This window comes from Macaca fascicularis, chromosome 2 (genome assembly GCF_037993035.2).
Source record: "Macaca fascicularis isolate 582-1 chromosome 2, T2T-MFA8v1.1".
NCBI classification, from domain to species: domain Eukaryota; kingdom Metazoa; phylum Chordata; class Mammalia; order Primates; family Cercopithecidae; genus Macaca; species Macaca fascicularis.
The window spans coordinates 2,565,916-2,592,400 of NC_088376.1; the positions used below are offsets into that span (position 1 = coordinate 2,565,916).

At 38.2% G+C, this 26,485-nt stretch overlaps 1 protein-coding gene across 48 annotated transcripts in view; it reads right to left on the reverse strand.

The window, feature by feature from the left end:
* DLG1 (discs large MAGUK scaffold protein 1) overlaps positions 1–26,485 on the reverse strand; it is a 280,046-nt gene that overhangs the window by 86,440 nt on the left and 167,121 nt on the right. For all 48 annotated transcript variants that reach the window (XR_012430538.1, XR_012430539.1, XR_012430542.1 and 45 more), the window contains 5 exons: positions 17,310–17,360; positions 14,719–14,843; positions 12,869–13,038; positions 10,906–11,042; positions 5,623–5,767 (listed from right to left, as the gene is read on the reverse strand). Coding sequence is in view for 40 of the 48 variants with exons in the window: in XM_065539664.2 (XP_065395736.1) it covers positions 5,623–5,767; positions 10,906–11,042; positions 12,869–13,038; positions 14,719–14,843; positions 17,310–17,360 (628 nt within the window). In the remaining 8 variants the exon portion in view is untranslated. The remainder of the gene's footprint in view (positions 1–5,622; positions 5,768–10,905; positions 11,043–12,868; positions 13,039–14,718; positions 14,844–17,309; positions 17,361–26,485) is intronic.

Sequence of the window (26,485 nt, forward strand, 5' to 3'; positions counted from 1 at the left end):
CAATTTTAAGAAGCCACCTGACTGATCATTAAGCGAAACTCTTAAAATTGGTACCCTTACTGAATATATGTTTTAATTCAATTAAAAATTAAATAAAGAGGTCAGGTGCAGTGGCTCACATCTGTAATCCCAACACTTTGGGGGAGCTGAGGCAGGATCACTTGAGGTTAGGAGCTTAGGCAACATAGTGAGACCCCATCTCTACAAAACAATTTTAAAAATTAGCTGGGCATGATGTCCTAGACACTTGGGAGGCTGATGTGGGAGCATCGCTTGAGCCCAGGAATTCAAGGCTACAATGAACTACAACTGTGTCACTGCACTGCAGCCTGAGCAACTGAGATCCTGTCTCAAATAAAAGAATACTTTTATAGACTTTCCCCATCTCTTTACTGGGTATTTTTTTTTTTTTCCTTACGGAGTCTTGCTTTGTTGCCCAGGCTGGAGTACAGTGGTGCAATCTCAGCTCACTGCAACCTCCGCTTCCCGGGTTCAAGCAATTCTCCTGCCTCAGCCTCCTGAGTAGCTGGGACTACAGGCACTTGCCACCATGCCTGGCTAATTATTTGTATTTTTAGTAGAGACGGGGTTTCACTGGGTTAGCCAGGATGGTCTCGATCTCTTGACCTCATGATCCACCTGCCTCGGCCTCCCAAAGTGCTGGGATTATAGGCATTAGCCACTGCACCTGGCCTCTTTTTTTAAGAGATAGGTCTCATTATGTTGCCCAGGCTGGAGTGTAGTGGTTCGACACAAATGCAATAATAGTGCACTATACCCCCCAAACTCCTGGGTTCAAAAAACCCTCCTGCCTCGGCCTCCCAAGTAATTGGGGCCACAGGCACGCACCATTGTGCCTGGCTTTCTTCCTTTTTGATGTGAAGAAGTCTTAACATGGTAGGAAAATCAGCTCTTGGTGATATTAATAGAGAAAAGGAGCAGTGTTAGAGAGGTATCTTAAGATTGTAGGAAGGTCTCTCCTATTTCCTTAAAATAAGGAGTATGTAAATACGTTCATGTGCTGATGGGAATGATCCAGTCAACAGAGAATTTGATTATGCAAAAGAGAGAAGGGACAGCTGCAGACAATAAATGACGACATTCAGTACACAAATGGAAGACCTGGTTTTCAACAGGGACTCCTATTATAACACAAGTGAAAGTGGAGTTTTGGGGGAAAAATATAGTTACATAGGTATATCTGAAAGTGGAAAAATAAGGAAGTTCTCTTCTGGGTGCTTATATGAAATATGAAGTGAGATAATCAGTTATGACTGAATAGTAGATGGCAAGTGAAGGTTTGAGGGGAGGGAAAAATTCTTAGAGTGGGAGAGTGAATTAGGGAAATGTAGTAGGACTGCAGGCAAGAATAAGGTACCAAATAAGGCACCATCTATGATTTATGGCCATACGTAAAAAGCATAGTTTCGTGCTCTTCTCCAGCCACGTTCTGCTTTTTAGGAACCATAAATGAAATAGCAGAGTTTGGCTGCACCAGTGTTGGGGGATTCTGCTGTGAAGAAGGGGGCAAAGGACTTGAAGATGTGCAATGAAGTGAACATGATGATAAATCATGGAATCTAAGCTAATACAAATAGAAAAATTGAGACAAGGGGCAACAAATTAATAACGTCAAATGACTAAAGGTCAAAATAAGGTTGAATTGCTAGAATAGAGGTGAATGAACTGAGGGTTGTAGTCACAGAATGGGACGATTAAATTGATATTTTAGAGGTGATGAAAGCGTTAATAATTATAGATAATAAAATCTATAGTATTATTTTGGAAGCAAGTAACTGAGTTGAAGTGGAGGGCAGGATAGTCAGAAAGAGACGAAGAAACCAGAAAGTCAGGGTGTTGGATGAAACATCAGTGTGGTTTCTGGACATGACCAGGAACGACAGCACGAATAATAGTGGCAAAATGACAGTGGGCCTTCGCGCTGAATCTTCAGTGACCAAAGCCAGACTGATGAGGGGAACACTAGATCACCGCAGCCAGGGACAGGTAGTAAGTTGAATGGCCTGACAGCAGGGTGACAGTGAGGGCTTCAGAAGAACTGATAAGTAAAAATCACTCACGTAAAAAAATTTTAAACACAAGTGCTTTTTAAAAAACACAAATAAATTATTTATGAATTGCATACACAGAAGTATACAACAAAACCAACATCTATAGTTGTCTAAGAAGGGAAGAGAATGGAAGCAAAACATTAAGATAAAGTTGAAACTGCAAGGTGAAATTCAGGTTTTTCATAATGCTTTATTAGTTCAATAACAGATGGGGGAAAAGTAACATAATGGGCCGGGTGCGGTGGCTCATGTCTATATAATCCCAGCACTTTGGGAGGCCGAGGTGGGCGGATCACATGAGGTCGGGAGTTTGAGACCAGCCTGAACAACATGGAAAAACCCCGTCTCTACTAAAAATACAAAATTAGCCGGGAGTGGTGATGCATGCCTGTAACCCCAGCTACTGAGGCAAGAGAATGGATTGAACCCGGGAGGTGGAGGTTGTGGTGATCCGAGATTGTGCCACGGCACTCCAGCCTGGGCAACAGAGCGAGACTCTGTCTCAAACAAAACAAAACAAAAAACAACAACAAAAAAATACATATATAGAATATAAAATAAGAAACCTAAAAATACATAAGTACTTTAAGAACAATTTAGTCAACTGCAACACAATTGAACTGCATACAAATGTAAGTACTAGAACCCAAAAGTACAAAGATAAATAGTATCTGTCCTCATGTACCTAAGAGCGTAGAAAATACCCTACGTTTTAGATATATTGTAAGTCAGTGTTTCTCAAAGTGCAGGCCATGAACTAGCAGCACCAGAAACATCGGAATTACAGGCATACCTCAGAGATATTATAGTTCCATACCACAGCGATAAAGCAAATATTGCAATAAAGACTGTCATATGAATTTTTTGGTTTCCCGGTGCATGTACAAGTTATGTTTACACTATACTAAGGAATAGCATTATGTCTAAAAATACAATGTACAGGCCTCAATTTAAAAATACTTCACTGCTAAAAAAATGCTAACAATCATCTGAGCCTTCAGCAAGTTGCAACGTTATTGCTGGCGGAGCATCTTGCCTTGATATTGCTGGTCTTGATACTGAGGGTGGTAGTTGTTGAAGGGTGGAGTGCCTGTGTTAATTTCTTAAAATAAGACAAAAATGCAGTTGGCCGCATCCACTGACTCTTTCACAAAAGATTTCTCTGAAGCATGTGATGCTGTTTGACAGCATTTTACCCACAGTAGAACTTCTTTCAAAATTGAAGTGCATTCTCTCAAACCCTACCACTGCTTTAACAACTAAGTTTATGTAATATTCCAAAATCCTTTGTTGCTGTTTCAACAATGTTCACATTGTCTTCACCTACCAGGAGTAGATTCCATCTCAAGAAACCACTTTCTTTGATTATCTATAAGAAGCGACTCCTTAGTTGCTAAAGTTTTATCATGAGGTTGCAGCAATTCAGGCTCCACTTCTAACTAGTTCTCTTATTATTTCTACCAATTTGCAGTAACCTCCTCCACTGAAGTTTTGACCTGGTCCAAGTCATCCAAGAGAGCTGGAATCAACATCTTTCAAACTCCTGTTAATGTTGATATTGTGACCTCTTCCCATGAATCATGAATGTCCTTAATGGCATCTAGACTGGTGAATCCTTTCCAGAAGGTTTTCAACTTACTTTGCCCAGATCCATCAGAGGAATCACTATCTATGGCAGCTATAGCTTTATGAAATGTATTTCTTAAATAGTAAGACTTGAAAGTCAAAATTATTCCTTGATCCATGGGCTACAGAATGGATGACAAGTTAGTAAAGCATCAAAACGACACCGGTCTCCTTGCACGTTGCCATCATAGCTCTTGGGCAGCTAGGTGCCTTGTCTAAGAGAGTAATATTTTGAAAGAATTTTTTTTTTTTGTTTTTTTCTGAGCAGTAGGTCTCAATAGTTGGCTTACAATATTCGGTCAACCATGCTGTAAACAGATATGCTGTCACTCAGGCTTTGTTGTTTAAGTTACAGAGCACAGGTTTTGTTACAGTTATGCAGAACAGGCAGATGGGCTTAGCATAATTCCTTGGATTTCTGGACTGGTAAATGAGCATTGACTTCAACTGAAAATCACCAGCTGCATTAGCAACTAACAGGAAAGTCAGCCTGTACTTTGAATCTCCGAAGTCAGGCACTGACTTATCCTCTCCAGCTGTGGAAGTCCTAGAAGGTATCTTTTTCCAGCAGAAGGCTGTTTCATCTACGTTGGAAAACTGCTGTTTGGTGTAACCACTTCCATTCAGTATCTTAGCTAGATCTTCTGGGTAACTTGCTGCAGATTCTACATCAGCACTTGCTGCTTTACCTGCACTTTCATGTTATAGAGATGACTTCTTTCCCTCAACCTCATGAACCAACCCCTGCTAGCCTCACATTTCTCTTCTACAGCTTCCTCATCTCTCTCAGACTTACAGTTCTGGGTGAGGCTTCGGCTTGAAGGAATCTTAGGACTGGTTTGATCTACCTAGACCACTTCAAACTTGTCCACATCAGCAATCAGACTGCTTTACTTTCTTATCATTAGTGTGTTCACTGTAACAGTACTTTTAACTTCCTTCAAGAACTTTTCTTTGGCATTCACAACTTGGCTAAATGCAGCAAGAGGTCTAGCTTTCTCCCTTTACTGCCATTGGACATGCCTTCCTCACTAAGTTAAACCATTTTGACTTAAAATGAGAAATATGCAACTTGTCTTTTCACTTGAACACTTAGAGGTCATTGTAGAGTTATTAACTGGCCTAATTTCAATATTGTTGTATCTTGGGGAATAGGGAGGCCCGAGGAGAGCGAGAGAAACAGGGGAACGACTAGTCGTCAGAGGAGCAGTCAGAACACACCGATCCACTAAGCTTGCTGTCTTACACGAGTGTGGTTGTAGCACCTCAAAACAATTAAAATAGTTAAACATCAAAGACCAGTGATCACAGATTACTGTAATAGATACCACAATCATAATGAAAAAGTGTGAAATATTGCGAGATTTACCAAAATGTGACACAGAGACATTAAGAGACACGAAGTGAGAACATGTTACTGAAGAAAAAAAGGTGCGGATAAATTTGCTCAATGCAGGATTGCCATAAACCTTCAGTTTGTAAAATATGTAGTCTCTGTGAAGTGCAATAAAGCAAGGAACAATAAAATGAGGTATGCCTGTACTTTGCTTGTTAAAAGAATGAACTGCTTGTTAAAGCAAATTTCTGAGCTCAACTGAAAAACTATTAGAACAAAACAATTTCAATATTTGCAAGTGTTCTTTAGTGACTATTATTTACATAAAAGTTTGAAAACCAACCCTTTAAATGTAAGAGTAATCACTACTATAAAATAATAAAGGTAAAAAGGATCCCCCTTTCTAATTATAAAAATTTTGACTTAAAGTAGATTTAAAAAAAAAAAAGAGTAGATTAAAATGCTTAATTGTTCCTTTAAAAATATTTGCATAATGTTTAAACTTTATTATACTGAGAACATTTCACTAATGGCATAACAACTGAAGAAATAAGATAAATTTAAGCAAACACATGCTAACAGACTTACAGTTGGTGATATCAGGTGGTGCATAGCCATCATTCATATACATACTTGTGGGTTTTGCCACTTTCAAATAAACAAAATCAGATGTGTTCTTTAAGGCAGTTACTGCTTCTTCATGAGTAACTTCTTCTAAACATACGTTATTCACCTAAAAAAAAATCCCAAAAGACATTTATGACATTTTCACTTGTTTTCTGAGTTTTGGAAACAATTTCACGAAAAGAAAGGGAAAAGAAGAGAGTGATTTAAGGAAAATAAAGGTATGCAGAAAGAAAATACCCATGTTTGACATCTATGATCTCAGTAAGTTGTTTATCATGACATGTGAAGTTGTTGTATGTTAACAGAATAGCCCATCTTGATTCCAGCCTCCATCCCTCCTATTCTCCCAGTCTTGATTTTCTCTCATTCTTAGGCATTCAGGAATGTGTGTGGATGCGTTTTAGACCTTTTCTTCTTTAAAGAAATGAAAACATATTAAAATTTTTGTTCTTACGTTAGGATTTTTAATGTAAGGTACCTTAGAGACTGTTCCATATTTGGACACATATTAATAGAATTACTACACTGTTTTAAAAAAAAAACGGCTGCAAGTAGCCCATTGTGTGGCTATATCATAATTTATTAAATATTATATCTGTTAATATTCCCATATTTAAATAGGAAAACTATTAGAACACAAGTGAGATATTTAAATTGTTCTCCTACATGGTTTTAGTAAATTTATACTCACTACCACAGCATATGAGAGTGCCCATCTACTTAGACCTTTGCCAACATTAAACATTATCAACTAATTTTAAAAATCTGTAAAATGATGCATGTTTTAATTTATACATCAGTTTTAAATTTCTACTTTTGTAATACTCAAGTTGAACTTTTTTTTCAATTATTTGTTGGCCATTCATCTATCTTCTGTATAGAAATATAACTGATTTTTAGGTAGTGATGTATCCTGCAACCAGTACTAAACTAATTTATTAGTCTATTAGCAGGTTCCTTAGGATATTCTATATACAATATGATGACATCTGCAAATATAGTTTTATTTCTTCCTTTCTAATCTGATTTTTTTTTCCCTTTTTCTTTTCTTATTGCCCTGGACAGAATCTCAAGGATAAGACTGATTAGAAGTGGTGGTTTGTGTCTTTCTAGCAATCTGTCAATTTCATCTAAGTTACCTCAGGTATTAGCACATAGTTACTCACAACAGTCTCTTGTTTTCCCTCTTTCATTCTTGCTTTCAGAAATTTCAGCCTTCTCTCTTTTTACTTGGCTGGTCTGAAGTTTTTCATTTTGTTGATTTTTATCAAAGGACCAACTTTCAGTTTTTGTCTATCTTCTCTACACCTTTTCTATTACCTATTTCAGTAATTTCTGCTCTAATCTTTATTATTTCCACCCTTCTGTTTGCTTTAGATTGTTCTTCTCTTTGATACATTTTTTTTTGTAAATGAATAAAACATTATCAATGTTTCTGTTTTAAATTACCTTGTATTAACAATATTAATATATTTTTCATTTTCCTAATTTGTACCTTTGTAATTGACAACAGCAGTTTTTAATATTTTCACAAAAAAATTTAAAGGTCACAGAAGAATAATTTCCCCTCATTGATTATGAACATTGCTTTGCAGAGTTTCAGCAGCATGGTCATTTTTATGGCTCCACATTACCATGCAAAGCAAGGACGGCCTGCATTTTGAAATACACATTAAACAGCTGTGGTATACTGCTGAAACACACATTCAATAGCTGTGGTATACTGCTGAAACACACATTCAATAGCTGTGGTATACTGTTGAAATACACATTAAATAGCTGTGGTATAACATATTCAATAGCTGTGGTATACTGTTTCTTTGGTGGCCTAGAATAAGCCATGCATCCTGGTATTCACACCCTTGTAAAAATCTCTTTCTACACTGAATTTTGCTTGACCACATAACCAGCTTTAGCCAATGAGGTACAGTAATTGCGAAGGAAAGAGAGGATTGATAAAAACAATACATCGGTGCTTATCTTCTTTGGAAAGCTCACTTTTGGAACCTAGCCACCATCCTGTGTGAAACTCAACCTAATCACGCTAAGAGGCCACTGGAGAATTAAGCACCTGGCTAACAGTGCCAGTTGAGTTCCCAGCTAAGCGCCAACTTGCCCACCATATGTGTGGGCCAACCTAGCAGTGGATTTTGTGGCCTAGTAAAGCAAAGACAAGTTGTTCCTGCCAAGCCCTATCCAATCTGAAGAATTATAAACAAATACATGAGTGGTGTTTTTTAGCCATTAATCTTTGTGTTTTCTCACATATCACTAGATAACTGATACAAGAGCTGACACAATTTGCTGAGGGATTCAATGTGGAACGTGTAGGATGATGATCCCAATATTTTAGACCAGAGAAAAGTTATTTGACCATTTACCAGAGTCTTGATCTACACGTTAAAAAACAGTGACTTTGGGAGTGAATAGTAAAGAGGAGAAAATGTACAGGGAGGGAGTCCTGGATTACTTCAACGTTTAGAGGTTAGGGATATGAGGAGGCACCAGACATCAGAACGACAGACTGAAGAGTGGCTACTAAGAAGAGAAATACCAAGATAAAGGGTGACTGTTAGGCAAACGAAAAAGTGTTACAAGAAGGAGGAAGGTGTGTCAAACTCCAGCCAGATCAGTCAATTAAGACAAGGACTGAGCACTGAATGATTTCAGTGTAATTAAGAGAAGAAAAGCCTCATTAAAAGTTGATTTAAAAGAGAATGAGTCTTGCCACAGTGGTATCAGCACAGGTTGCTGTCTCCTACCACCAAAACCAGTTCTAGAGAAACGATAAAAGTAAAAGTGAGAAAATTAGTGGCAACAGATGGCTGTCTTGACTCTGCGTTTGCGTGTGAGTGATGGTGAGACGATGCTGGTTACAGTTCGAGGAAACAGTGGTGATCTTAGCTGTGAAAGGATAAGTTAGAGAAACGTAGTTCAAGTTCTGCTCTTTCCTTTTCCCTATCATTAACTAAAAATACAGTCTCCTTGCAACAATAAACAGTACTCAACAGGATGCAGAACAAAGGAATCTTACATATATTGCTGATGTAAATTTTTACAAGCAGCCTGGAAAACAACAGGGTGGTTTTTAAAAAGAATGCTACTAGCAGAATAATCAACTATCCCGTGACAGTCAAGTAAAATTCTTGTACACGTTCACCAGAACACACATCACCTCTTCCTAAGAAAATTATTCATAATACCAAAAAAAAAAAAAAGACTTAAAATAGATTTTTAAAAACCAGTACTTGCTAGTATAGTTTTAAAAACCAACATCCTACCACGCCAGAACCAGTTTCTGTGCCTTTTCAGATTCTGCTAGGCCTTGGCTGCTTGCTCAGTGGAGAGTCCTGACTACTACTTTCATCTTGCCTCCTGCCCTTCCCAGTTTTCTCAGCCCCTTCTGGCTGGGACTGGGCATGGCTGATGTGTTCCACACAGTGAGAGCCACAGCACGTCACAGACCCACGTCTGCCCTGTCTATACCCCTGCAGCTCCACCGTTTTTGGGCTTGGCTGAATGCTGTGCCACGGAGGATAGGAGTTGGCTTTCCTAGAAACTGTGCCCAGGGGAGCTGGGTAACACAATCCAAAAGCTTGGGACAAATAACCCCTAGGGGGTAGACAAGAGAAGGAGAATAAAGGGGCCAGCAGATAAACCTTTCTTTCGTTTCTCTGGATGGCTGGATGTAAGGTTTATGATGCCTGGATGGTTTCTACAGTGTCTGCCTGGAAGACTGTTCTACATGACAAGCAACAAGCTACCTTATAAAATTACAGCCAGCTCAGACACTTTCTACCTTCTACTGGCTCTCATTCATTCTCTGCTTCACTTCTCATTTCCACTCACTCTTGCCTTCTTGAGATCACATCTCCCAATAACACCTTAGCACATTAGCTTTTCTTCAGATTCTGTTTCCCTAAGGAACATGGGCTGAGACAGTTATTGATTGATATAGTATGGCTCTGTGTCCCCACCCAAATGTCATCCTGAATTGTAATCCCCACGTGTTGAGGGAGGGACCTTGTAGAAGGTGATTAGATCATGGAGGTGGCTCCCGATGATACTCTCTTGATAGTGAGTGAGTCTCATGAGATGAGACTGTTTTATAAGCATCTGGCATCTCCCCTGCTGGCATGTGAAGAAGAGTGTGTTTGCTTTCCCCCACCCCCAACACCATGATTGTAAGTTTCCTGAGGCTGGTGAGTCCATTAAACCTCTTTCCTTTATAAATTACCCAGTCTCGGGTAATTCTGCATAGCAGTGTGAAAACAAACTAATACACTGATGAAGATTAGACAAATAAATTGCAGTATAGACATACAGTGGAATATTACATAGAGATAAAATGAACGAACTTTAGCTCTAAGCAATGATATGGGTAAGTCTTAGTAAAACAATATTAAGCAAAAAAAATACTGGAGACGAAAGTCTCATACAGTGCAACAGCGTTCTGAAAAACCTTCAAAACAATACTAAACAAAATTATTTAGGCATATGTATGTAATTAAACTTTTTTTTTTTTTTGAGATGGGCTCTCACTCTGTCACCCAGACTGGAGTACAGTGGGACAATCACAGCTCACTGTAACCTCAACCTCCTGGGCTCAGGTGATCGTCCCACCTCAGTCTCCTGAGGAGCTGGGACTATAGGTGTGTATCACCAGGCCTGGCTAATTTCTGTATTTTTTGTAGAGACAGGGTTTTGCCATGCAGACCAGGCTGGTCTTAAACTCCTGGGTACAAGCAATCTGCCTACCTCAGCCTCCCTAAGTGCCAAGATTACAGACAGGTGTGAGCCACCATACCTGGCCTAATTAAACAATTTTTAAGAAGCAAAGGAATAAGAAACACAAAATGGTTGATGTTCTAATTCTTGAGCTGGGTAATTACTAGATTTCATTATATTATTAAGTGAAGTAAAACACAAAAGGGTCATACATAAACAAATGATGACGCTGTTTTATAAATCTAAGGATTATGATGAAACACTCTGTGCATACAAGCCCTCAACCCTTCAACAACAATGAAGGAATAAAAGGAAAACGGAGGAGGAGCTGGCAGAGAAAACAGAAATGACAAATAAAGATACTACCAAGAATCATTTTTTAGGATTTGATACAGCAAGGCTAGGATTTGCTAATTTAAATATCATTTAGACCTTTTTGGTATGGAGAAATTCCAGTATCTATTAGAAAAATCAGACAACAAAATGATTTAAAAGACAACAGATTTCTATACTTACTGCTAGAAGCTTATCTCCAATCTGGAGTTTGCCATCCTTATGTGCTGCACCTCCTTCAATTATTTTGGTTACATAGATGCTATTATCCCCAGGAATATGCTGATTTCCAACACCTCCAGCAATGCTGAACCCAAGACCTGTTTGGAAAACACTAGTTTTAGATTCTCTTCTATAAATATGAACTTAAGCCCAGAAAAAAATGGTTGAAAACTACAAGGTAATAATTCCACCACACTAATATTTTTTAAAATAGAAAAGAATCCATTTAGTTATCTACTAGTGTATGTTCTGCAATCAAGGGACACTTATAAATATAGCTGCTCCTAGAGTTATGAATAGATTCCTTTTATCCCACGTGTTCCTTCTTAGTATCTTCTCGCAAATGCACTTGTTATTCCAAAGTGACATTGCAAAATTATGTTTTACTTTTGTTTCCATCATAATTACGCTCACCTACACTTTCATTATTTTCACTAGAATAAAACAATTGAGAAGAAATAATAAGATCGTCTGGTGGTGGTGGGCAGAACCAACAGGCTTTAAAAATGTGAATACTTTGGCTCTTTTTCAATATTCTATGAATTAACAACTTTAAGTAAGGAATTTCTGTAATTCTTAAATCCCATAGCTCCAACATCAGAAAATTTCTCAGCTCTCCATTCCTTTTTCATTTGTTGAAATCCTCCCTCTTCCATGAAGCCACGTATTTAAACTAATATTTCCATTTATCCTCAATCCATCAATGTTTTAAAAATTCAGAAATCACATCTTTTCTTTTTTTTTTTTTTTTTGAGATGGAGTCTTGCTCTGTGGCCCAGGCTGGAGTGCAGTGGCCGGATCTCGGCTCACTGCAAGCTCCACCTCCCGGGTTCCCGCCATTCTCCTGCCTCAGCCTCCCGAGTAGTTGGGACTACAGGCGCCCGCCACCTTGCCCGGCTAGTTTTTTGTATTTTTTAGTAGAGACGGGGTTTCACCGTGTTAGCCAGGAGGGTCTCCATCTCCTGACCTCGTGATCCGCCCATCTCGGTCTCCGAACGAGAAATCACATCTTAACAGTCCTTTACTGCAGATGTAACTGCTCATAATACATATTAAAAGCACTTCTTCTTTTAACTTAGGCTGTGTATCTGCATTTAAAGTACTTTGTAGATTAATTATCACAAGTTAATATCAATACTATACTTAACTTCAAAGTATTCCAGGACACAAATATTTCACTCTTAACACTAGAAGTCTTTAATGTAATAATACTTAATACCAATAGGGAGAAATCCACTTATAAAACAAGTAGATATTTTGTTCCTTACTTTTAAAAATTCTTAAAAACGTGCTGAGCAAATATTGAATATAAAAATCATAAAAACTTATAAATCTATATATATGCTCACTGAGGTAAAATGTATAAAATGTATAATTGACAAACATAAGAATTTTGGGCCAGGTGCAGTGGCTCACACTGTAATACCAGCACTCTGGGGGGCTGAGGTGGGAGAACTGTTTGAGCCCAGGAGTTTGAGACCAGCCTAGGCAATGCAGGGAGACCTCCGTCTCTACAAAAACTAAAAAAATCAGCCCAGTGTGGTGGCGCGTGCATGTAGTCCAAGCTACCTGGGAGGGTGAGGTGAGAGGATCGCTTGAGCTCAGGAGACTGAGGCTGCAGTAAGCCATGGATGTACCACTGGACTCCAGCCAGGGTGACAGGGCAAAACCCTGCCTCTAAAAACAACCCCCCACCCCAAAAAATAGGAACTTTTCAAATGCTGCAATCTTGGTAGAAATGTAAATATTCTAAAATGCAACGTAAGACAAAAATCAGTAGAAATAACAGAGAAATTAAAATCCACTCAAGTTCTATAGAATATTACTATTATTGTTCATCTTGAAATCTATGTCACAGATAAAGTTCATAGGAATACTTAACTCAGAGATTTCTTAATTTATCTTAGTTTGACTTACCACATACCTTTAGGACCTTTAATGAGCTTTATTTCCATTATTTTTTCTGATACTGGTTTCCTTCTTTTTACATACAAGCGTACGATAGACCCTGCTTCTTTCAATGCTTCAACTGCTTTGCTATGTGTTACATCACGAACATCTACTTCATTTACTCGTAATATACAGTCATTGACCCTGAGAAAACAATTAAATATAAAAAATAAAAATTAAATATAATGTAAATATTAATTTTCCACTTCACAAATTTTTTACTTTTTTTAAGGTAAAGAGAATTATAAATAATTCTGGAGTAATTCCAGAAAACACAAATGAAGAAAGTATATAAAAAACTAATATAAACAAATACAAACATTTCCCAAGGGTCAGCAAAAGGAACAAAAGAAATAGTGAAAATAATAGATTATACAAAAATATTAAACAATAATTACAGCTACCATTTGTATACTTACTGCATGCTTATTCTGTGTCGGTGTTAAGATACACTTTATAAAAATAGCAGACATTTATTTAGCACTAATGACATGCTAGACACTTTCTTGGTGTTTTAACCCTCATGACACCTCTAAGCTAAATATATATTTTAATCTGTATTTTACAGATGGAGAAATTGAGGCAAAAAGAATTTAAATAACTTTCCTAAGGCCACCCAGATAGTAAGTGACATAGCTGTGATTCAAAGATAAGAAAACTGAGGCTCACATCATGAGTTTAAGGTCACAGAGATAGTGTGAAAACTGAGATAAACTAAATATAATTTTCTGAGTGCCTATTCCAACCTATATATTAGACATAAAAGAATGAAGTTATTCTTTGAAATTTATATAAAGATTAGGTCACTTAATTCAAAAGTTCTGTAAGTAAATAACTTAAAATTTGTCATAGTGTTATGTTTTTTAAAAGTTTGATTTGTTCCTAGTCTTAGTGTTTTCCCTAGTTCTGGTCTCTTTGACTGCATGGTATTCCATCAGGAAAAAAAGATGGTCATCTCAAATTGGGTAGAAAGGGTAAACAAAATACAATTAAAATATTAAAACTGGTCCGGACAAGCTTCTATATCTAACAGAATCAGAAAGTAAATGTCTACATTTACGTGAACTGTTAAATGATTAATTTTTATATCCATTTGATTTCATTAATATACCATCTGTCATATCCAGTGAGAATTAAAGCTTAGAAATCGAAAAACTGCATAAGGTACCAACATCCTTAAAATAAGATGCTGTTTTTAACAGACTATATAAACTCTTTAGTCCTAAAACTTCAGGCTATTTTAACAACAAACAAGGAAATAGGGAAAATGCCGTAATTTATGACCCCCCAAAAAATCAAAGTTTGCAAAATATATCTTCCAAAATGGAACACTACATTTAAACAGAGACAAATGTTATTTTCATCTAGTCAATTAAGAAAATATATTACTTAAAATTTGCATATACTTTAGTCTTTGTGGTGTGGGATTCAACTTGGATGTGTGATCCTCTATTCTCCTTATCTAAGTTTATATACATATTTCCCAACCAGAGAGGAAATGGAAAATATTTTGTGAGCAAATTTGAAAATACAAAGGGAAACTCATGATTTCTATAAATATGTTCACAAACATTTAAACCATCAACCAAATTTATCGTTCAAAATGTTGTAATATCTAAGATAAAACTGGAGTCCTAAATGAACACAGGAAAACAACATTTGGAGCATAATTATGGCATTCATTGACTTGAATGTTGTTAAAGCATTCACCCTATGTTAGTTTTTATGATAGTGTTTGTTATTTGTATTTATTCCTTATCCAGTCTGCTTCAAGAAAAATACACAAAGTGGATTCAGCATCACAATGAAAATCGCAAAACATACCGCAATCTTCCATCTTGGGCGGCTGCTCCCCCCGTGATAATTTTGGTAATGAAAATACTTGAGTCATCTCCAATATGTGGGTTGTCTGTACCTCCTGCAATGCTGAAACCAAGCCCTGAATTTCCCTGAGGATAGAAGAAAAAAAATTGAGACTGAATGTGATTTATCTTTATTGATAGGTTCCTGTCATTAAAGGATGCAGAAACTGTACTAACATAAGGAACACAACAAATAAAGGTATATGGGTGAGTAAAATATAAAGATTCTAAATTATGGACATGTTCTGAAGGAAAGTCCTTTCAGAGGCATTACTGCTGAACAGGTGAGGTTGAAGAAAATATACCAAGGACTTCTGAAGTCTACTCCACAGTTCTTTCTTTAAAAGTATGTGCAACTTGTCGCTGGATTAAGTCACCCATCTGCAGAGGTGTCACTCTAAGTCTGTTTCTTTCAGACTGCACCTCGGCCATGTTTGGTAGGGCACATCCCTCCTATGAGACAGACGCTGAAGTGATCTTCCCGCTGTTCTTTCTGAGCAGGTAAAACACACATATTGTTTTAGCCTTTGAAAAAAAGGGGTGGCGATGGTGCTTTTCTTCTGCTAACCTGACATCGGCTTATTTTTAAATGACCGAATTGTAGCCGCTAAGTGACAGCTGCCATCAACCCATGACACGTTCAACCAACACATCCGATTAGCAAAAGGCTTTTTTCCAGTTTTTCATACTAAAGTCCAACCTGAGAACACTGGTGAATTTTCTGGACAGCAAAGTAAATTTTGCCAAAGGAGCTCTACTTTTTGCTTGTTTTATGAACTGGAGAAACAAGATTTCTGAATATTTTCTTCACAGAAAGGGTCTGACTGCCACAAAAAGCCTTCAAAGATAATTGATTTAAGCAATGGTATTAAAAAATGTTTATTTCTGCAAGAATGTTTTAACTGAATTTCAGGCAACTCAAGTAAGCAAATGTATGTGGACCTATTATTTAACTGGTAGTATTACACAGTGTAAACACTCACTCTACCACCATTTGTCTTAAAATTCTATTTTAATAAAAAAGTGTTTTTTCAATCTAACTTCATGAATTACCTGAATCTTAAGAACAGTACCAGTGGATTATGGGAGGTTACCAAGTTACTTAGGTACTCAAGTTCTTCAACCAGTGAAAAATACAACGTATAGTCCTGACTAAACAAAAGGAATTTAAAAGGCCCTGGGAAAGAATAAAAAAATCAGTAATATAAAAAGTTAGGAGACATCACAAACTACTATATTAAAATATGTACAGTACATTAATACTGTGCTTACTTGAATGTTACTTCAGTAGCCACCTAACAGGTGATACGAATTTAAGTAGAAGGCAATAAAGATATACAAGTAAGACTCTCAGATTTATTTTTCTCAGACTTGATTCCAATATAAACAAATCTAATTATCTAGGATTTTAGTCTAGAATATACACACATTTAGTTACTTAAGAATCTGCTCGTGTGAAACACTAAATTTTCATAAAATGCGAGCCAGATAAGGTGGCATTACTATTATAACTTACAATAAAAATTGAATGCAGATACTCTTTTTTCTTTTTAGACGGAGTCTCACTCTGTCACCCAGGCTAGAGTGCAGTGACGCGATCTTGGCTCACTGCAACCTCTGCCTCCCGGGTTCAAGCGATTCTCCTGACTCGACTAGCTGGGATTACAGGTCTGCACCACCACACCCGGCTAATTTTAGTATTTCTAGTAGAGGCGGAGTTTTGCCATGTTGGCCAGGCTGTCTTGAACTTCTGGCCTGAAGTGATTCACCTGCCTCGGCCTCCCAAAGTGCTGGGATTACAGGCGTGAGCCACCGTGCCGGGCCTGAATGCAAACGTTCTTAAGGAAAAAAACATATCTTAAGAAAATTTACACATCTGCATTACACCCTTAAGTCATTTTCTGACTGGGGGAGTATACCATAGTAAGTTTTTAATACAGCTCTGTCCGTTAGAAGTACGGTTATTTTGCTAGAAAAGAAAATTGATACAATGACCATGTTACTAGTATACCACTTACTTAATACGAACAATATTTCATTATCATATGCATATAAACAATACAAACAAAATTAAAAAGCAAGAAAAACCTGAGTAACTATCATAATCTAGAGGGGTCTAAGGAGACAGGATAACTAAACGTAATGTGGTTTCCTGGATGGGCCTCTGGAAGACAATAACATAAAAAGCAAGGAAACAGAGACTTCGGTTAATAATAATGTATGAAGATAGGTGTGTTAGTTCAAACAAATGTACTCTAGTAATATAAGATGTTAACAATAGAGGTGGCCGAATCCAGGGTAAATGGAAACTCTTGGGACTATCTTTACAACTTCTTTGTAAATCTAAAACTACTTTAAAATAAAAGTTTGTTAAAAAAATAAGGTTACTAAAGAAAAGGCACATGTTTTGAAAATACCTTGGCCAATTTTATGAACTGGGAACTTAGAAAATATCATATAGTTCTGTTTTTGAAAGATCTCCCTTGAATTCTATATGAAAAAGCAGTATATTGCAAAGTTCTTTAAACAACACATTAAAGTAATAGTTTTTACCCTTTCAAGTGTGATTTCTTCATATTCATAATCTGCATCTGTGCCATTAACCTACAGGGGAAAAGAAAAGCAGCTCAGAAACTTAAGAGTGTAAAATCTGAAATGGCAAGACAAAATTTTTGTATGATTTATTAATGAAAACCTGTTAAATGCAACAGTAATCAAATACAATATTCATTTTAATAAGTCTGGGGAAGATTTTCAAGGAATGGAAGGATACAAATGTGATTAATGAACTGACAACATTCGTGGTATCATGACTTTCAAATCCAGAATAGGCACATTCAGCTTTTAGTAGTTTCGACCTCTGATCCTTCTCTGTCTTGTTCCATGCATCTATCAGTTGCCAACTATTCCTGATTTGAACACTTTAATTTTTCTGAAAATCATCACCTCTTCACTCTCATTTCTGACACCTTTCTTCAGGCCTTGTTAAACCTCCTCTGGAATGCAGTACTGTCTATGCAGTCTGCCTGATTGCTTAGATTAGTATTCCCCACTGCCCAAATCACTGTGTTTTAAACAGCTGGTTCGTTTTAAAGAACATAACCTACTTCCTCTAAAACTTTCAAAACTCTCCCTTTCTCGAAATATCCAAACTCTAGGGCTTGGTAATCACGTCTTTGAATGAACTGACCCCAATGTACCACTCACCTTCATTCTTCACCTCTTCATAAACCTTACACACTATCCAGTCTGAATGACTTGCTCTTTCCATTACACATCCTACAATTTCCCACTTCGACATCTGGAAATTTTGTGCTTCCTCGGTCACAAATTTCACTTACATGTTTTATGTCAAAATCAGAGTCACCATTCAAGATATCTTGGTCACAATTTATCTCCCTCCAATTTATTTCCTAGTCTCTGCTCAAAGAAGTTAACTCCTACAGTAAAGGCCACTGGTGAAACAAGTCCCTGGAATCAGATGAACATGGGTTTGAATCCTTGCTTTAACATTTCTCGTGATACGAGGCTGGGCAAAACTCTAGCTAAATCAAATGGGGACTGTGGTAAATTCTACTTCTGAAGATGGCTCACATCTTTCATTCCAGACATTCTTTTGCAATATGACTAAATCACCCTACCATCAATAGGAGTCTCTTTCCCCTCCCATTAGATCCAGGCAAGTCCTGTGACTAGCTTTGACTGAAAATAAATGTGGCACAAACGATGCCGTGTGATTTCAGAGACTAGGTCATCTGATGCCTGGCAGTATTTGCCTTTGCTTGGAATGTATTTTCTTTAGAACCCAGCAGCTATAACATGAGGAAAACTCAAGCAGCCTACAGGGAGATCTAAACAACGGAGAACCAAAACCCTTGGCCCAAAACTCCAGCTACACTTCTAATCAGCAGTCAGCACCAACTATCAGCCTTGTGAATAAGGCTGTTTGGACCTCCCAGCCATGTCCAGTGCTCTAACCCACACCATGTAAAGCAGAGTCATCCAGTTCATTATGAGAAAACATGAACTGTTGTTCTTTTAAGCCGCTAAGCTTCAGGGTAGTTTGTTATGCAATGATAGATAACCACAACAGAAACAACGAAACCTACGTAAGCTACTTTGCTTTCTTAACCGTACTATAAAAAGTAGCCCTTAGTTCAGGTCTAACATAGGGACCAGGAGTTTCTTCCTTGAGAACTTCTGAGGCCCATCTCTACTACCCTTTTGGGTTCTTAACTCTTGTGATTCTCCTGGATTCAAATCCTATTACTATTTTGTTCCCTCTTCTTTTTCTCATCTAAAGACATTTTCCTCTTATAGATTATATGTTATAAAGGCATTATATATTTATACGGAAAGAGTTGGGATTTCACTCTGCTACCCAGGCTGGAATGCACCGGCATAACCATAGCTCGTTGCGGCCTCAAACTCCTGTCTTCAAGTGATCCTCCTGCCTTAGCCTCTTGAGTAGCTGAGACTGCAGGCACATGCCACCATGCCTGGCTAAGTTTATTTTTATCTGTTTTCCGTAGAGATGGGGTCTGTGTTGCCCAGGTGTTCGCTTGCGTGCTCTCTCTTTCTGTCTCTCTCTCTCTCTCTCTCTCTCTCACACACACACACACACGTAAAATTTCTTTATCTCAGCTTAGGAGGAGTAACTTCAAGAGATGTGTTAAGCATGTCTGTGCATCTAGAGTATAGGAGGGTTACACATGTGTATATCACACCCACTTGACTGGAAGTCCTTTGTTAAGAGTAAAATTTTTATTTGCTGCAATATCCTCTTTCTTATTCTAAAGGTCATTTGTATCATCTTGTTTCTTGACATTATTGACGAATCTATTACATTTCATGGTATTACTTTGTTTTTAACAATTCCTTATTCCTTTGATTTTCTAAAAAAGACTTTTGAGTTGAATGTTCAATTTATGCTTACTCTATTCTGCTTTTAAAAGCCTCAAAGTTTACAAATTTTCCTTGGCATATGGATTAGGCCAAATCCCGTAACTGCTAGCTGCACTGGGCTCCATTTTTGTTCATTTGTTTATTTCTAAATCATCTAAAATTTTATTTTGGAAAACTTTTCCAAATGAGTGTGCTCATATGGCCCTTTTGGCATTAATGTAAAATTCAGATTTCTGCCTCCAGGAATCTTAGATTTTTCACCTCTAAGTCTCCTCACAAGGTAGGAGCTCAGTAAATGTTCCTGGTGCTTAATTTAACGCCAATTCATCACACAAGTTTCTAAGCAGCACAGAAGGGGGGTTTTTAGGTAGCACTAAGTACTTTTAAAAAGGTGAAACATGAGGCGGTCATACAGACCACCAGTAACTTTATTCCTTAATCCTCAATTGTTTGAAACTCTGATAATTTCAAATACCGAGACAATTCTATAACATTAAACATACTCACACTAAAGCTTCTAAGGGCCAAGAGTATATTATCAAAAACATATTTGTGTGTGTGTGTGTGTGTGTGTGTGTGTGTGTGTGTGTGAGATGAGAAAATTTACAATCTACTCTCAGGAATATTCAAGTGTACAATACACTGTTACTAACTCTAGCTGCCATGTTATACAACACATCTTGTGAAGTTACTTCATGTAAATTGAAATTTTGTATCATTTGACCACCATTTCCTTAATCCCTCCCCACCATCCCCAGGTAACCACCACTCTACTCTCTGCTTTTTGACTTTTTAACATTTGATCGTGCAGTATTTGCCTTTCTGTGCCTTGTTAATTTCATTTAACATGTCATCCAGGTTCATCCATGTTGTCATAAATGACAGAATTTCCTTCTTTTTAAAGGCAGAAGAGTATTCCACTCTGTATATATATCACATTTTCTTCACCTACTTCATGTGTCAACAGACACTTAGGTTGTTTCCGTATCTTGGCAACTGTGACTAATGCTGCAATGAAGACTGGAGTCAGGTATCTCTCTGATGTATTGATTTTCTTTCCTTTGGATATGTACTCAGAAGTAGGATTGCTGATCACATGGTAGTTCTATTTTTAATTTCTGAAGAACCTCCACACTGTTTTCCACAATGGCTGTACTAATTTACATTCCCACCAACAGTATAGAAAGGATCCCTGTTCTCTACACCATTGCCAAGACTTATCTTGTCTTTTTTATAACAGCCATCCTAATGGGTGTGAAGTGGTATCTCACTGTGGTTTTAATATGCATTTTCCTGATGATTGGTGATGTTAAGCATTTTTAAATATACTTGCTGGACATTTGGTCTTTTTGTGTATATGCAATGTCCTTTCAGATCCTTTGTCCATTTAAAAAAATGGGTTATTTGTTTCCTTGCTATTTATTCATATTTTTAACTTTGTTGCCCAGCCTGGAGTGCAGTGGTGTGATCACAGCTCACTGCAGCCTTTAACTCCTGGGCTCAAGCAATCCTTCCACTTCGGCCTTGTGAGTAGCCAGGACTACAGGCATGCGCCATCGCGCTCGGAGAATTTTTAAAATTTTTTTCTGGAGACAAGGTCTCATTACATCGCCCAGGCTGGTCTCAAACTCCTGAGATCAAGTGATCCTCCCACCTTGGCCTCCCAAGGGCTGGGATAATGGGTGTGAGCCACCAGGCCTGACAATGTTTTCTTGCTATTGATTTGAGTTCCTTATAAATTTTTTATTAACCCCTTGTCAGACTTAGAGTTCACAAATATTTTCTCCCATTTTGTAGGCCATCTCTTTACTCTGTTGATTGTTGTTTTTGCTGGGCAGAAGCTTGTTGTAATCCCACCATTTACTTATTTTGTTTTCATTGCCTATGCTCCTGGGTTTCAAAGTATCTGCTCAGTCCAATGTCGAGAAGTTTTTCCCTTATATTTTCTTTCTTTCTTTCTTTCTGAGATGGAGTCTCCCCCTGTCGCCCAGGCTGCAGTGCAGTGGCGTGATCTGGGCTCACCACAAACTCCACTTTCTGGGTTCAAGCGATTCTCCTGCCTCAGCCTCCCAAGTAGCTGGGATTACAGGTGCACGCCACCATGCTCGGCTAATTTTTGTATTTTTAGTAGAGACAGGGTTTCACCATGTTGGCCAGGCTGGTCTCGAACCCCTCACTTCAGGTGATCTGCCCACCTCGGCCTCCCAAAGTGCTGGGATTACAGGCGTGAGCCTCTGTGCCCCACTGCTTTTCCCCGATGTTATCTTTCAGTAGTTTTACAAAGTCAGTTAACATTTAAATCCTGAATCCATTTCAAGTTGATTTTTGCATATGGTATGAGATAAGGGTCCAATTTCATTCTTCTGCACATGGATATCCAGGTACTGTAATACCATATATTGAAGAAACTGTCCTTTCCCCAATGTGTGCCCTTGCCATTTTTGTTGAAGATCAGTTTACCATAAATGTGCAGATTAATTTCTGAGCTCTCAATGCTACCTCATTGCGCCGGTCTGTTTTTGTGCCAGTACCATGCTGTTTTCATTACCACAGCTCTGCGGCAGATTCTGAGATGAGGCAGTATGATGCCTTAAACTTTGTTCTTTTTGTTCAAGATTGCTTTGGCTATTTGGGGTCTTTTGTGGTTCCATTTCAATTTTAGAAGCATATTTTCTACTTTTATGAAAACTATAGATTTCTTGAATCTATAGATCGTTTTGGGTGGTATGACCGTTTCAACAATATTAACCTCACAACCATGAAATGGGGTATCTTTCCATTTATCTGTGTTTTCTTCAATTTTATTCATTTATGTTTTATAGTTTTCACTGTACAGATATTTTACCTTTGGCTAAATTTATTCCTATGCATTTTACTTTATATTTTTTGGTGCTATTGTAAATGGCATGAAATGAAAAGGAGACATTAAAACTGTTACCACAGAAATATAAAAGATCATAAGGAACTACTATGAACAATTACATGCCAATAAACTGGATAACCAAGAAGGAAGACAATTTTCTAGAAATACAAAACTGCTTAGACTGAATTACGAAAAAACAGAAATTCTGAATAGAGCATTACTAGTCTGATTATCAGTAATCTAAGATCTTCTATCAAAGAAAAGCCCAGAGTGTGATGGGTTCATGACTGAATTCTACCAAACATTTAAAGAAAAACTAACACCAATCCTTCTCAAACTCTCCCCTAAAACTGAATAGGAAATACCAAATGCTTCTCAAATTCATTTTACAAGGCCAGAATTACCCTGATACCAAAGCCAGACAAGAATACTATAAGAAAAGAATATTTCGGGCTGATATAACCGATAAACATAGATTTAAAAATCCTCAACAAAATACTAGCAATTCAAAGCACATTAAAAGGATCATTCACCATAATCAAGTGAGATTTAACCCGGGGAGGTAATGATGGTTCAACAAATGAACATCAACAAATGTGATATACCACATTAACAGAATGAAATTTAAATTTTAAATTTTATTAAATTTTGGCTGGGTGCAGTTGCTCATGCCTGTAATCCCAGCACTCTGGGAGGCTGAGACGGGCAGATCACCTGAGGTTAGGAGTTTGAGACCAGCCTGGCCAACATGGCAAAATCCCGTTTCTACTAAAAATACAAAAATTAGATGGGCGTGGTGGTGAGTGCCTGTAATCCCAGCTATTTGGGAGGCTAAGGCCGGAGAATCACTTGAACCCGGAAGACAAAGGTTGCAATGAGCTGAGATGGCATCATTGCACTCCAGCCTGGGCAACAAAAGTGAAACTATCTTACACACACACACAAAATTGTTAACTTTTAATCAATTTAAACAGCAACATGGGGCTCGTGGCTACTTTACTGGATGGCACAGCTCCAGCCGAATTATTCCGTTAAGCCCACCTTTGCACTCTCAAAACGCAAGCATACAGTCTCCTTCTTTTGCTTTCTCCCTCCTCTCCCTCTCCTACCCCTCCCACCTCTCCCCCACCCCCACATCCATTTTTGGGGGCTATGATTGGTATGACACCAAATTTACAGATTAGTCTGGGGAAAATGAAGATCTTTACATTATTTTCCTGCTCAGGACCATGAACTGTTCTCCACTGAAGTACTCTTTCATGCCACTCAGTAAAGTTCCATGGTTTTCTTACTACACACTATGTATTTTCATTTTTAGCTGATTGATAGATATTTCACATTTTTATTAATACACTTAATGGACTCATATTTCCAACTGGTTGTTGCTGGTATAATAAAATAACATTTACTGTTTAACTTTTAAATTGTACGAGTTTATCTTTTTAGTATAATTAAAGGCTTCTGTATAGCCTTTAAAATTTTAGCCTGTATTTATAGGTACATATAGGTCATAACGAAGTAGAGAAAAATTTATGACAGATATTCTCAGTCCTTTACTGGCCCAAGAATTTTAAGTTTCTAATCATTTTAACACTAATATATCCAAACAGGACAAATCCAATTACATTAAAGTTATAAGACTTGTTCAAGGGAAGATAAAAAAGAAGCCTAATTTACTAATTCCTTATGTTTAGGTTCAATTCAAATAATACTTTTCTAACTATAGAGTAATATATCAAAATCCAACATTTTATCAGTATTTATATGACTCATGGTTAATAATAATGCATAATCACAGGCAATTAAAAACCTCAAAGCTAGCTGGACGCAGCGGCTCACGCCTGTAATTCCAGCACTTTGGGAGGCCGAGATGTGTGGATCACTTGAGGCCAGGAGTTTGAAACCAGCCTGGCCAACACAGTGGAACCCCATCTCTACTAAAAATAGAAAAAATTGGCTGGGTATGGTGGTGCATGGCTTGTAATCTCAGCTACTCAGGAGGCTGAAGCATGGGAATCATCTGAACTCCAAAGGTGGAGGTTGCAGTGAGCCAAGATCGAGCCACAATACTCCAGCCTGGGCAACAGAGCAAGATTCTTATCTCAAAAATACAAAAAACCTTCAAAGCCTATACCATCACAAAGCAAAGCTCTAAAAATAAAAATGTACTGGAAAAAGAAGATGTACTTTCTAATGAAAAATTAACATAACTAAATACGAAATAATAGCCCTCAAAGAGGTTACTTAAAAGTGTTTCCTAACTAATGAATTTAGGTCACTTAAAAAATATTGTAGCTATAAATTATATTACATGTGGAAAAACTGAAGCTTTTATTATGTAATAAACCTACCAAAGTTCAATGGAGTGAATTTTTCTAACTTCAGTCTTCATGTTTTGTCTCAAGGAAAATAAAGATAGGGGAATAGATTGGAACTTTTTTAACAGATTACTTCATTTCCTGCTCTTTACTGGATCCAGTAAGAACTCAAATTTTTGTGTGTAATTTTGCCTTCTTTCGATGTTTTTACTACTTAAGGATGGAACAGGATGGAGAATCAAACCCAAAGCCAATGAAATTATAGTATCAATTATACTTAAAATTGCATATAATATATCACAATGGCAAAATACTGAAAGCTTTCCCTTAATAATCAGGAACACAACAAGGATGCTTGCTTTCACTACTTCCATTAAATACTGTAATAGAGGAGTTAGCCAGGGGAATTACAGGCAAGAAAGAGAAAACGCATCCAGAAGTTGGTGAAGGATAAAGATGACAGATGGGGGCAGGATTAGCTTGCAGCTCCTGCTTGGATGGACAGAGCATTTGTGGACACTCAGATTGTGAACTTTTGCTCCAAGAACTACCACAGGAACATACCAGAAAAGCCGAGATAATCCACAGCGCCTCTGAAGGCACTAGATCACCACTGCAGGCTCCTTGAGACACTGAAAACCTGTGAGTCTCCTTGCTTTCTTGGCGGGTAGGCTCATGGTCTGGGGCAAGTGCTCAGCCCTGGTCACCTGCTGCCAGGAAATAGACTTGGTGCTGTTGAGGGGGCACGGTGGGAGTGAGACAGGCCCTTAGGGCTGTGGGCTGTGCCGGAGCAAGGTGAGGCCTGTGACTGCCAGCTTTCCCCCACTTCCCTGGTGACCTGCATGTCTCAGCAGAAGCAGCCATAAAAGGCAGCCACAATCCCCCTGGTAACGAAACTCCATTGTCCTGGGAACCACATCCCCATCCCCCACAGCAGCTGCAGCAAGCCCCATCCAAGAAGAGTCTGAGCTCAGATATGTCTATCCCTGCCCCAACCTGGTGGTCTTTCTCTACCAGCCCTGGTATCCCTGCCCCATGGTGGTCTTTCTCTACCAGTCCTGGTAGCCAAAGACAAAGGTCACAATCTCTTGGGAGCTCTATGGCCCTGCCCACTGCCTGAGAAACCTGTAAACTTAACCAGGCGTCCGTATGGCAAGTTTCAGTACTGCAGCTGATGCACTCTTGACAGTGCCACCTCCTGGCTGGAGGACAACCAACACAAAACCAGCGCACCAAACAAAAACACAACCACAGACCCTCAGAGAGTCCACTTCATTCCCCTGCTCCCTCCACCACAGCAGGTGCTGGTATCCATGACTGAAAGACCTGATGATGGATCACATCACAGGACTCTTTGCAGACACTCCCCAGTACCAGCCTGGAGCCTAGTAGATCTGCTGGGTGACAGACTCAGAAGAGTAAACACAGTCACTGTAGTTTGGCTCTCAGGAAGCCCCATTCCTAGGGGAAGGGGGAGAACACCACCATCAAGAGAGCACCTGTGGGACAAAAGAATCTCAACAGCAGCCCTTGACTTCCCTCTGACATAGGCCACTCAAACGAGAAGGAACCAGAAAAACAATCCTGGTGATAGAACAACACCAGGTTCTTTAACACCACCAAAAGATCACACCAGCTCACCA